At 53.9% G+C, this 13,397-nt stretch overlaps 1 protein-coding gene across 1 annotated transcript in view; it reads left to right on the forward strand.

Annotated features, from left to right (window-relative positions):
- The first annotated feature begins 6,855 nt into the window (after positions 1–6,855).
- The window catches only part of LOC144822255 (fibrinogen-like protein 1-like protein), a 45,943-nt gene continuing 39,401 nt past the window's right edge, over positions 6,856–13,397 (forward strand). The window contains exon 1 of the mRNA XM_078679565.1: positions 6,856–6,934. Coding sequence (XP_078535691.1) covers positions 6,865–6,934 — 70 coding nt within the window. The 5' untranslated portion in view covers positions 6,856–6,864. The remainder of the gene's footprint in view (positions 6,935–13,397) is intronic.

Here is a 13,397-nt window from a genome sequence, read left to right on the forward strand (position 1 = left end):
TGCGTGTTCTTGGTGGTGGCAAACAGATCGAGCCAAGGGGCTCCGTATTCATGGAAGAGACCGTGCACCACCTCTGAGTGTTACTACGAGGCACTGGTGGCTGAGTTTGTCCATCCCGGCATTAAACCATCCTGCAGGTGGTTCATGGCCAGGCAAATTCAGCGGGGGTCCTTCCACTTCCAGAGGTGCAAGGCCTCCTGTTACAGGGTCCGTGACCCCCCCAACACCCCTTCTCTGTTTGTTGCTGTACTAGATGGCAGTGTTGTAGGTTATGAGCCCTGAAGCTGCCTCCACTTGATGGACTATAGGAAGGCTTTCAGAGTCAAGAGAGTGGCCCTCCGCTCTAGATGGCTGATATGGAGCTGGGACTCTGCTGGAGACTAGAGGCCTCTGATCTCCACCTCGTCCAGGCGGCGCACCAGACCAGAAGTGATGCATCGGTCACTACTGTCAGCTCTGGCTGGGGAAGGGAGAGGGGTCTGTCGCTCACCCAAGCACAGCCCAGTAGCCACTACTGCACATCTTTTACAGTCTCCTTCAAAATCTGGATCTGGTCAAAGAAGTCCCCTTGATATTGGGCCCATTGAGACTCCAAATCCCACTACAGAGCCTGCATATGCCACCTGGCATGCTCGACCAGCAGGATGCAGGAGGCTATCAGTCCGAGTAGCCTCGGAGTCTACCTCACTGAGATCCAGGACCAAGGCTGAAAGATCAGGATAATAGTCTGAGTATCATGGACTCTCTCCCGGGGGAAAGACACAAAACCAGAACATGCCCAGAATAGCTCCGATGAAGGGGAGTGTCTGGGAAGGAGTGAGGTTTGACTTCAGCACATTTATAGTGAACCTTAAAGATAATAGGAAATTCACCATATCCTGGAGGTGGTTTACAACTGCCTGGGGCAAGTCCGCCTACAACAGCCATTCTTTGAGGTATGGGAATACTGTCACCCTAGATATCAAAGATGTGCTGCCACCACCACCATTACTTTTGTGAACGCCTGAGGGGGGCTGGTAATACTCCTCTCCCACCACAAACCGTAGGTAGCACCGATGCTCTGGCAGGACGGCAACATAGAAATAGGTGTCCTGCTGATCCATCACCACCATCCAGTATCAAAGGACGAGGGCAGGCATGACCTGGGCCTGCGTGAGTATTTTGGATTTCTCCTTCGGGAAGAAGAAATTGAGAGGGCACAGGTCTAAAATAGGTCAATGACCTCAGGCATTCTTGGCCATCAGAAAGTAGCAGGAATAACAACTACTTCCTGCTTCTGGCACAGACTTCTGGCCATCTCGATAGACCTTTTGGTCAAAAGAGCATGTGCTTCCTGCCGCAAAACTGAAAGATGGTCCTCTGTCAGTCATTGGGGAGACAGTAGAAGGTGCGGCAGTGTGGAAAGGAAGGGATGGGCATAGCCTTTCCGAACAATTTACAGGACCCACCTGTTATGCTATGGCCTGCCAATCCGGCAAGAATCGTCAGATTCTGACTCCCAACGGGTGCCCGTGTTCCATTAAGAGTATGCTAAAGGGGTTTTGTGGGTGGGGCTGTAAAGTGGTTAGCAGACTGGAAGGCCCATTGAAGTTGGCTGCAGGGCTGATGGGCACCGTGGCAGTAACTGATCAGCATGCTGATTTATCGCCCACCAGGCCCCGCAACTCAATTCATCTAGAGTCTGGCTGAGAATATTGACAAGCCGGCTCTACGACACAAAAACCTGATAATCTTAGGTGATTTGAATCTTCACTTTAATAATGAGTCCAATCCCGAAGCGCTAACTCTATGCAGGGAGTTGGACATCATGAATTTGACTCAAAGAGCGCTCACTCCGACCCATCAACAAAGCTATACCCTAGACCCCATATTCTCCAACTTTCAAACCAATGAATTTGCGTCGCCACTAATAGTACACTGGTCAAATCATTATGTGATCCCTTTCTCCCTGCTGGTTCCCCGCACTTCTCCTAATAATTTGCCTAACCAGATGACTAGAAGAAGAAAGTGGAGCTTGCTCAATCCTGAAGTATTCACCAGATCTCTCCTATGCAGTACCCCCCAGTTAATAGAAAATCTCACTGTAGCCAAATCTCAGATTGAGAGTTGGATATCAAAAGCCATGGATGAAGTTGCACCATGGACTACGGGAAACAAAAATACCAGGGCGCAGAACTCCGCTCCGTGGTTCAACGATGAGCTGAGCCTGGCCGAAAAAGCTTGAAAACGTCTGGAATGCAGTCGGAAGAAACAATACTGCCCTGTCAGCAAAAATGATTATAAATTGCAACTTAAAAAGCACCACGCGCTTATTAGGAAAACCATATGCAACTTTATACAGAAAAAATAGAAACTGCCAATAGTTCATCGAAGGAATTGTGGAAGATACGGAAAATCAGCAGACTTCTCACTAGGGAAGCATTGGTGCAGGTTGTTCTAGCCATGGTCATTTCTCACATCTGTACTTCGGTCTACCGCTATATTTAGTCAAAAGACTGCAACTTCTGTAGAACCAGGCCGCAAGACTGATTTTCCATTAGCCCAAATGGCAACATGTTTCCCCTCTTGTGAGGAAGCTACATTGGCTCCCCATACCACAACACTGTTCCTTCAAAGTCGAGTGCCTCATTTTTAGGTCTCGGCTAAGCGCGCGGAAGCGCGTTCTCGCCGAGAACCTTTTGTCGCCGTGTCTGCTTCCCCGGAGACAATCCTGGCCGCGCGCATCGCCTTGGGGGCGATTTGAAACTGTCACGCGCACGCGAACACGCGCTGTGGCCAGCCGCTGTCTCCTGGGAAGCTCGAAACACCACACACGCATGCGCATACACACAGACACACACACGAGCGCCCATGCAGGCACGCACATACATACAGAGACACACACACCCCCGCACACATACACACGTGCGCACACACACACGACTGCACCCAGCCCTCCCCCCCCCGCCGTCGCACACATACATACACACACAAGCACACACACACGAGTGCACCGAGACCCCCCAGCCCTTTTCAACTTACCGGGCCAATTTTGGGGGACTCCGCTCTCCGCACGCGGCAGGCACCGGGCATGTGCAACACTTGCGCAACCTCCTTCTGGCGGCCCCAGGGCTCTCCACCGCTCACAGGAGCCCCGGGCCGCGAGACGCTTTCACTCCGCCTGCCTCCTCTTCCGGTCCGGACGCGGCCCCGCCCCCGTCACAGGCGACTTTGCCTGACTTCCGGTGAGGCTGCACGTCGTTCGTGGCGCTTCAACTCTGTGCCTTCAAAATACCCCCTCATTCTCCCTCCCATTGTCCGTGCCTTCCCCACCCACGCGCCCTTGTCCATGCCTTCTCCGCCCGCACTCCCGTTGTCCCTGATGTTATTTCTTTTATTTTGTATTTTTTTATTTGTTTTCTTTATTTTCTTTCTATGGCTTTAAATGACTTCCTATATATGCCATGGCCCAAAGATAGTGGGTTGCTAGGGGGAGGTGGTAGAGATGCTGTCACGCCTCATGGGTCTGGCACTGCCAATGCCGGTGCATTGCAAGCACGACGTGTATTATTTCGGCTACCGAATGTGGCTTTCACCGAGCTTCACACAGAAATCCTTTGAATTGCTGCCAAATGCTGCAGCGTGGCAACACCCAAAAACCCACCAAGGGCCACGACTGAGAGCAGTCAAAAGGACCGAGGACAAGCGGAAGGCGAAAAAGAGCATTCATATTATTTCACAGTGTTTCAAACCAGCCTCTGTATGTGAACTGCAATCATGGGGAGGCTGTGAGACACTGTGCACGGTGGAACCTGACAGCACAGGCCAACAACGTCTTATTCATCTTTTCAATATCACACTGGCCTCCCACTGAAAAGATCATAATGGCATAACCAGTTGCTTACAGCTATGTCAAGGGACAATGCGCGTATCTAGATTTTATTGGATATTCCCAAATGTCGCTCTGCTTTTCCAGGCTTAAGAAAATAATGCTGGGCTCGTGAGTGAGTAACAGTGACTTACTTGGAGTACTCTGAAATTCTTTTTTTTTCTTTTCTTTTTTTGGTTGTGGGGAGGGGGTGATTGGATTTGTGATGTAGTTCCCCGTTTATACGAAAAGGTGACTAGCCTAACTAAGCTGGTGAACAAATGAATGATAGCATAGCACTAGTGAACTTGGGGTCAAAAGCGTTTGCGAAGATGCTGCTAACATGGTTGCTAAAACAGATTGATCAAAAATCCATCGTAAGTAAGAGACAGGGTTTTTGCTGGATGCTTTATGATGCGCAGTTGAACAATAGCCTGCTTCTTTATTAGTTAGCCATGAAGGCACTGAAGAAGGTAAATCCACTGCAGTTCTTAGGTCTTGCATGTGCGAGTTATTGTATATAACAAGGGACCTGAAGCAAGCTCATTGCTTGCATTCGTTGGCTTCATTGTCACTCTTATTATTTGTGGCATTCTAATTGGCCAGCGCGTGAAGGCTTCACTTCCTCTTCTTTCAGCAGGAGCATGGACCAAGTACTGACCTAAGTATACGTATTAGTGCTTCTCCTCCTACCTCGTTGTCCATGTTGCTTCTTTCCCTCCCACCCCCCATTGTCCTTGATGCTGCTTTCCCCTCCTACCGCCTTATCCATGTTGCTTCTTTCCCTGCCACCCCATTGTCTGTGTTGCTTCTTTCCTCTACCATTCCTCTTTGTCCATGCTACGTCTTCCCCTCCTACCCCTCACCTTCCTGTTGTCCGTACTACCCATCCCCACCGCCATTAGAAAAAAATTATATAACACAGCCAGTGCTGTCCTGTTGCCCTTTCCCTTCCACCATTTCTCTTACTATCAGTATTGTTCAGAATCCTGTTGTCCGTGTTGCCACACGCACCTGCCATAAGAAAAAAAACATATTCAAAAGAAGTGGGTGACCCAATAAACCCTTGCAAGCATCCTAGGACTGGTTTCTGGCTATCAGCCATCTTCAGCCAGGATAGCTTGACTCCAGTGGCTTAGTGAGCAAGGGACCCACGTTTGGGCATATACCCTTCCCATGAGGCACAGGGTCCAGGCTGATTTGCATATGGCCATGTCTGAACTGGGGTGGTGTGGAGTGCAAAAAAACAATGGATTTAGGCCCAGATCTCTGTACTGGGGTGAATGTATGACATTGTTTCGCATTCTGTCCATCAACTGTGTTGGGCTCTGTGTGTGTGGCTGTGTGTGGGTGGCTCTGTGTGGGTAGCTTTTTTTGTAGGTGGCTCTATGTGTGGGTGGCTCTGTGTGTGAGGGTGGCTCTGTGTGTGTGTAGGTGGCTCTGTGTGGGTGGCTCTGTGTGTGTGTGTGGGGGTGGCTCTATGTGAATGACTGTGAGTGGCTCTGTGTGGGTGGCTCTGTATGTGTGTGTGGGTGGCTTTGTGTGTGTGGGTGCAAATGCAATAGGTCTCGCATTTGCGAGAGAATAAGCTATTGGCATTGTTAATGACAATGCCATTTATTTATATGTTTTAAAAACAAAAACATAAATAAAAATAATGTCATGAGCAATGCCAATAGCTCTAACTTTAGCAATGCCAAGACCATTGCATTGTAAATGCTTGTTAAATCTTTGCATGGCGCCTGCTCAAAATTTGTCTCCAATCCTATTCACATACCCACCCGCAATCTGAACTCAGCCCACATGAACCTTTTGGTCACCCCGTCCTACAAATTGAAGCGGCTTGGTGGCAACAGATTTGCCCCCCGCTTCTGGAGTACTCTTCCCCATGATATCAGATCATGTACAAACCTCCCGAGATTTTGGAGACTTCTCAAGACATGGCTCTTCACTCAGGCATGTGAATAACTCACCAGGACTCAGGCTACTCCTATATATAGTGCCAAGAAACCAACCGGTGTATGTGCGCTCTACAAATAACTTCAACATAACATAACAATATCAAAGTCACAGGCAGTTTAAATAATAGTTTGGGGAACCAGCATAGTGTGAAAACCAACACCTCAGTTAAAGGAGCAGTGATTAAGGACTTAAGATGAGCACTGAACAATGCAGATGGGTGATCACAGTGAGGCATGAGCAAATGTCGAGCCTCACATCTGTACACGTGCAGATGTGAACGCGCCTTGAGACAGGTGCACGTGTGAAGACGCATGAATCCGTCTGTAGAAATGTGCCATGCTGACAATTAGCCCTTTAGTGCCGATGGCTCCATACAAAGTGGTCAGACCCTCCTGAAGGTTCTAGGGAAAGGTGAGAGGTTGATTCAGTGGTGCCGAGGTCTGTCCTGTCTGTTGCAGATCATGGTAGCGCTCAACGTTGCCCTTGTTTCTTTCCAAAAGATGCCGCCCGTCACTGCTTGAGTGCTGGTTGTTTGCCCTTTTTCGAAGTCAAAGAAGTATCAGGCCCTGGTTGGGCTCCAAGAAAGGAGCAAGCGTGGTGCTTGAACGTCGATTGAGATGCTGCCGCCTTTTCTCATTCAGAATACAGTACCAGGTGTCCGTGAATATAAATGGAAGGTGTTTTCTCCCGCCTTGGTTTCAGTACAACGTGTCAGGATGGTTCCTAGAAGAAGCAATGTTTTAGATCCTACCTTGAAACAGTTTAAAGTGCCTGGGGTTGGCATGAACCATGTGCAGGCCCTGGCATGATGTCGACGCGTGCCTGCCCACTACTCGTCTCTGATAAGAGGAGTCACCCCTCTCTCGCGCTGCGTGGGCGGGGCCAGCATCCAGCCCCGCAGCTGTGATGGGCAACTCCACACACACACCTTACACACACCTTATCTCTGTTCCCCGCTCATCCCAGGGCGCGCCCCGGGCTTGCCTTATCCCTGTGCCAGCTGTCGCGTGGATGGGGCATGCTCACCTGCTGGAGCAGGGCCACCCCACAGCCACATGTATAAAAGAGAGGAGAAGCTGCCAGGGGGGATGAAAGCCGGGAGCCCCAGGATCACAGCCAGCATGGGTAAGTCTAGCACTCATTCTGCATGAGAGCAACCCGGAGACAGAGCAGGAGCTGAGATTTGGCCTTCTAGGGGAATTAAAATGAAAATACAAAAATAAGAAAGCATTAGTCCATGATAGGCAGGTTGAGGTGGCAGAGAAAAGAGGTGTGGCTAAAGGAGCAGCAATGCATGAAAGAGGGGGAGGGGGAAGAGAAGGGAGGAGAACGAGGATTACAGAGGGGCAAAAGGACCCGAATTAAAAAAACACAGTTGGGTAGGGAGAGCATAAGCAGTGTGAACCCAGAACAAGAAGCTTCGGCGGAGAAAAGGAAGGGAGCAGGGGGGCACAGAAAATGCAAGAGAGGTGGGAATTCAGAGCAAAGGTCGGCATTGGAGGAGGAGAGACGAGAGAGGGCAGGAAACGGGTAAATCCGGAGCAGGAAGGGTTAGTGTGGTGGAGGGGAAGAGAGGAAGAGAGGTCAAGAGATGCACGAATCCGGCAGGAGGAAGCAGAAGGGTTAATAGATGTGTGAATCTAGAGCAGCGAGGGAGGACGGGGACAGTGAGGGGTCAAGAGACGTGTGAATCCAGAGCAGCAAGGGAGGACTGGGACAGTGAGGGGTCAAGAGACTGTGAAAGCAGAGCAGCGAGGGAGGACGGGGCAGTGAGGGGTCAAGAAACTGTGAAAGCAGAGCAGCGAGGGAGGACGGGGACAGTGAGGGTTAAGAGACGTGGGAATCCAGAGCAGCGAGGGAGGGTGGGGACAGTGAGGGGTCAAGAGACTGTGAATCCAGAGCAGCAAGGAAGGACGGGGACAGTGAGGGGTCAAGAGACGTGTGAATCCAGAGCAGCAAGGGAGGACTGGGACAGTGAGGGGTCAAGAGACTGTGAATCCAGAGCAGCGAGGGAGGGCGGGGACAGTGAGGGGTTAAGAGACGTGTGAATCCAGAGCAGTGAGGGAGGACTGGGACAGTGAGGGGTTAAGAGACTGTGAATCCAGAGCAGCGAGGGAGGACGGGGACAGTGAGGGGTTAAGAGACTGTGAATCCAGAGCAGCAAGGGAGGGTGGGGACAGTGAGGGGTCAAGAGACTGTGAAAGCAGAGCAGCGAGGGAGGACGGGGCAGTGAGGGGTCAAGAAACTGTGAATCCAGAGCAGCGAGGGAGGACGGGGACAGTGAGGGTTAAGAGACGTGTGAATCCAGAGCAGCGAGGGAGGGTGGGGACAGTGAGGGGTCAAGAGACTGTGAAAGCAGAGCAGCGAGGGAGGACGGGGCAGTGAGGGGTCAAGAGACTGTGAATCCAGAGCAGCGAGGGAGGACGGGGACAGTGAGGGGTTAAGAGACTGTGAATCCAGAGCAGCAAGGGAGGGTGGGGACAGTGAGGGGTCAAGAGACTGTGAAAGCAGAGCAGCGAGGGAGGGCGGGGACAGTGAGGGGTCAAGAGACTGTGAATCCAGAGCAGCGAGGGAGGACGGGGCAGTGAGGGGTCAAGAGACTGTGAATCCAGAGCAGCGAGGGAGGACGGGGACAGTGAGGGTTAAGAGACGTGTGAATCCAGAGCAGCGAGGGAGGGTGGGGACAGTGAGGGTTAAGAGACGTGTGAATCCAGAGCAGCGAGGGAGGGTGGGGACAGTGAGGGGTCAAGAGACTGTGAATCCAGAGCAGCAAGGAAGGGCGGGGACAGTGAGGGGTCAAGAGACTGTGAATCCAGAGCAGCGAGGGTGGACAGGGACAGTGAGGGGTCAAGAGACTGGGAATCCAGAGCAGCGAGGGAGGACGGGGACAGTGAGGGGTCAAGAGACTGTGAATCCTGAGCAGCGAGGGGGGACACGGACAATGAGGGGTCAAGAGACTGTGAATCCTGAGCAGCGAGGGAGGACTGGGACAGTGAGGGGTCAAGAGACTGTGAATCCACAGCAGCGAGGGTGGACAGGGACAGTGAGGGGTCAAGAGACTGGGAATCCAGAGCAGCGAGGGAGGACGGGGACAGTGAGGGGTCAAGAGACTGTGAATCCTGAGCAGTGAGGGGGGACACGGACAATGAGGGGTCAAGAGACTGTGAATCCTGAGCAGCGAGGGAGGACAGGGACAGTGAGGGGTCAAGAGACTGTGAATCCAGAGCAGCGACGGATGACGGGGTCAGTGAGGGGTCAAGAGACTGTGAATCCAGAGCAGCGAGGGAGGACGGGGACAGTGAGGGGTTAAGAGACTGTGAATCCAGAGCAGCAAGGGAGGGTGGGGACAGTGAGGGGTCAAGAGACTGTGAAAGCAGAGCAGCGAGGGAGAGCGGGGACAGTGAGGGGTCAAGAGACTGTGAATCCTGAGCAGCGAGGGAGGACGGGGCAGTGAGGGGTCAAGAGACTGTGAATCCAGAGCAGCGAGGGAGGACGGGGACAGTGAGGGTTAAGAGACGTGTGAATCCAGAGCAGCGAGGGAGGGTGGAGACAGTGAGGGTTAAGAGACGTGTGAATCCAGAGCAGCGAGGGAGGGTGGGGACAGTGAGGGGTCAAGAGACTGTGAATCCAGAGCAGCGAGGGAGGACAGGGACAGTGAGGGGTCAAGAGACTGGGAATCCAGAGCAGCGACGGAGGACGGGGACAGTGAGGGGTCAAGAGACTGTGAATCCTGAGCAGCGAGGGGGGACACGGACAATGAGGGGTCAAGAGACTGTGAATCCTGAGCAGCGAGGGAGGACTGGGACAGTGAGGGGTCAAGAGACTGTGAATCCAGAGCAGCGAGGGTGGACAGGGACAGTGAGGGGTCAAGAGACTGGGAATCCAGAGCAGCGAGGGAGGACGGGGACAGTGAGGGGTCAAGAGACTGTGAATCCTGAGCAGCGAGGGGGGACACGGACAATGAGGGGTCAAGAGACTGTAAATCCTGAGCAGCGAGGGAGGACAGGGACAGTGAGGGGTCAAGAGACTGTGAATCCAGAGCAGCGACGGATGACGGGGTCAGTGAGGGGTCAAGAGACTGTGAATCCAGAGCAGCGAGGGAGGACGGGGACAGTGAGGGGTCAAGAGACTGTGAATCTAGAGCAGTGAAGGAGAACGGGGACATTGAGGGGTCAAGAGACTGTGAATCCAGAGCAGCGAGGGAGGACGGGGACAGTGAGGGGTCAAGAGACTGTGAATCCAGAGCAGCAAGGGAGGAGGGGGGCAGTGAGGGTTCAAGAGACGTGTGAATCCAGAGCAGCGAGGGAGGACTGGGACAGTGAGGGGTCAAGAGACTGTGAATCCAGAGCAGTGAAGGAGGACGGGGACATTGAGGGGTCAAGAGACTGTGAACCCAGAGCAGCAAGGGAGGACAGGGACAGTGAGGGGTTAAGAGACTGTGAATCCAGAGCAGCAAGGGAGGACAGGGACAGTGAGGGGTCAAGAGACTGTGAATCCAGAGCAGCAAGGGAGAACGGGGACAGTGAGGGGTCAAGAAACGTGTGAATCCAGAGCAGTGAGGGAGGACAGGGACAGTGAGGGGTCAAGAGACGTGTGAATCCAGAGCAGCGAGGGAGAACAGGGACAGTGAGGGGTCAAGAGACTGTGAATCCAGAGCAGCGAGGGAGTACTGGGACAGTGAGGGGTTAATAGATTGTGAATCCAGAGCAGCAAGGGAGGGTGGGGACAGTGAGGGGTCAAGAGACTGTGAAAGCAGAGCAGCGAGGGAGGACGGGGCAGTGAGGGGTCAAGAAACTGTGAATCCAGAGCAGCGAGGGAGGACGTGGACAGTGAGGGTTAAGAGACGTGTGAATCCAGAGCAGCGAGGGAGGGTGGGGACAGTGAGGGGTCAAGAGACTGTGAAAGCAGAGCAGCGAGGGAGGACGGGGCAGTGAGGGGTCAAGAGACTGTGAATCCAGAGCAGCAAGGGAGGGTGGGGACAGTGAGGGGTCAAGAGACTGTGAAAGCAGAGCAGCGAGGGAGGCCGGGGACAGTGAGGGGTCAAGAGACTGTGAATCCAGAGCAGCGAGGGAGGACGGGGCAGTGAGGGGTCAAGAGACTGTGAATCCAGAGCAGCGAGGGAGGACGAGGACAGTGAGGGTTAAGAGACGTGGGAATCCAGAGCAGCAAGGAAGGACGGGGACAGTGAGGGGTCAAGAGACGTGTGAATCCAGAGCAGCAAGGGAGGACTGGGACAGTGAGGGGTCAAGAGACTGTGAATCCAGAGCAGCGAGGGAGGGCGGGGACAGTGAGGGGTTAAGAGACGTGTGAATCCAGAGCAGTGAGGGAGGACTGGGACAGTGAGGGGTTAAGAGACTGTGAATCCAGAGCAGCGAGGGAGGACGGGGACAGTGAGGGGTTAAGAGACTGTGAATCCAGAGCAGCAAGGGAGGGTGGGGACAGTGAGGGGTCAAGAGACTGTGAAAGCAGAGCAGCGAGGGAGGACGGGGCAGTGAGGGGTCAAGAAACTGTGAATCCAGAGCAGCGAGGGAGGACGGGGACAGTGAGGGTTAAGAGACGTGTGAATCCAGAGCAGCGAGGGAGGGTGGGGACAGTGAGGGGTCAAGAGACTGTGAAAGCAGAGCAGCGAGGGAGGACGGGGCAGTGAGGGGTCAAGAGACTGTGAATCCAGAGCAGCGAGGGAGGACGGGGACAGTGAGGGGTTAAGAGACTGTGAATCCAGAGCAGCAAGGGAGGGTGGGGACAGCGAGGGGTCAAGAGACTGTGAAAGCAGAGCAGCGAGGGAGGGCGGGGACAGTGAGGGGTCAAGAGACTGTGAATCCAGAGCAGCGAGGGAGGACGGGGACAGTGAGGGTTAAGAGACGTGTGAATCCAGAGCAGCGAGGGAGGGTGGGGACAGTGAGGGTTAAGAGACGTGTGAATCCAGAGCAGCGAGGGAGGGTGGGGACAGTGAGGGGTCAAGAGAATGTGAATCCAGAGCAGCAAGGAAGGGCGGGGACAGTGAGGGGTCAAGAGACTGTGAATCCAGAGCAGCGAGGGTGGACAGGGACAGTGAGGGGTCAAGAGACTGGGAATCCAGAGCAGCGAGGGAGGACGGGGACAGTGAGGGGTCAAGAGACTGTGAATCCTGAGCAGCGAGGGGGGACACGGACAATGAGGGGTCAAGAGACTGTGAATCCTGAGCAGCGAGGGAGGACTGGGACAGTGAGGGGTCAAGAGACTGTGAATTCAGAGCAGCGAGGGTGGACAGGGACAGTGAGGTGTCAAGAGACTGGAAATCCAGAGCAGCGAGGGAGGACGGGGACAGTGAGGGGTCAAGAGACTGTGAATCCTGAGCAGTGAGGGGGGACATGGACAATGAGGGGTCAAGAGACTGTGAATCCTGAGCAGCGAGGGAGGACAGGGACAGTGAGGGGTCAAGAGACTGTGAATCCAGAGCAGCAAGGGAGGACAGGGACAGTGAGGGGTTAAGAGACTGTGAATCCAGAGCAGCAAGGGAGGACAGGGACAGTGAGGGGTCAAGAGACTGTGAATCCAGAGCAGCAAGGGAGAACGGGGACAGTGAGGGGTCAAGAAACGTGTGAATCCAGAGCAGTGAGGGAGGACAGGGACAGTGAGGGGTCAAGAGACGTGTGAATCCAGAGCAGCGAGGGAGAACAGGGACAGTGAGGGGTCAAGAGACTGTGAATCCAGAGCAGCGAGGGAGTACTGGGACAGTGAGGGGTTAATAGATTGTGAATCCAGAGCAGCAAGGGAGGGTGGGGACAGTGAGGGGTCAAGAGACTGTGAAAGCAGAGCAGCGAGGGAGGACGGGGCAGTGAGGGGTCAAGAAACTGTGAATCCAGAGCAGCGAGGGAGGACGTGGACAGTGAGGGTTAAGAGACGTGTGAATCCAGAGCAGCGAGGGAGGGTGGGGACAGTGAGGGGTCAAGAGACTGTGAAAGCAGAGCAGCGAGGGAGGACGGGGCAGTGAGGGGTCAAGAGACTGTGAATCCAGAGCAGCAAGGGAGGGTGGGGACAGTGAGGGGTCAAGAGACTGTGAAAGCAGAGCAGCGAGGGAGGCCGGGGACAGTGAGGGGTCAAGAGACTGTGAATCCAGAGCAGCGAGGGAGGACGGGGCAGTGAGGGGTCAAGAGACTGTGAATCCAGAGCAGCGAGGGAGGACGAGGACAGTGAGGGTTAAGAGACGTGGGAATCCAGAGCAGCAAGGAAGGACGGGGACAGTGAGGGGTCAAGAGACGTGTGAATCCAGAGCAGCAAGGGAGGACTGGGACAGTGAGGGGTCAAGAGACTGTGAATCCAGAGCAGCGAGGGAGGGCGGGGACAGTGAGGGGTTAAGAGACGTGTGAATCCAGAGCAGTGAGGGAGGACTGGGACAGTGAGGGGTTAAGAGACTGTGAATCCAGAGCAGCGAGGGAGGACGGGGACAGTGAGGGGTTAAGAGACTGTGAATCCAGAGCAGCAAGGGAGGGTGGGGACAGTGAGGGGTCAAGAGACTGTGAAAGCAGAGCAGCGAGGGAGGACGGGGCAGTGAGGGGTCAAGAAACTGTGAATCCAGAGCAGCGAGGGAGGACGGGGACAGTGAGGG

The sequence above is a fragment of the Lissotriton helveticus genome, chromosome 3_1, assembly GCF_964261635.1.
Source record: "Lissotriton helveticus chromosome 3_1, aLisHel1.1, whole genome shotgun sequence".
NCBI classification, from domain to species: Eukaryota; Metazoa; Chordata; class Amphibia; order Caudata; family Salamandridae; genus Lissotriton; species Lissotriton helveticus.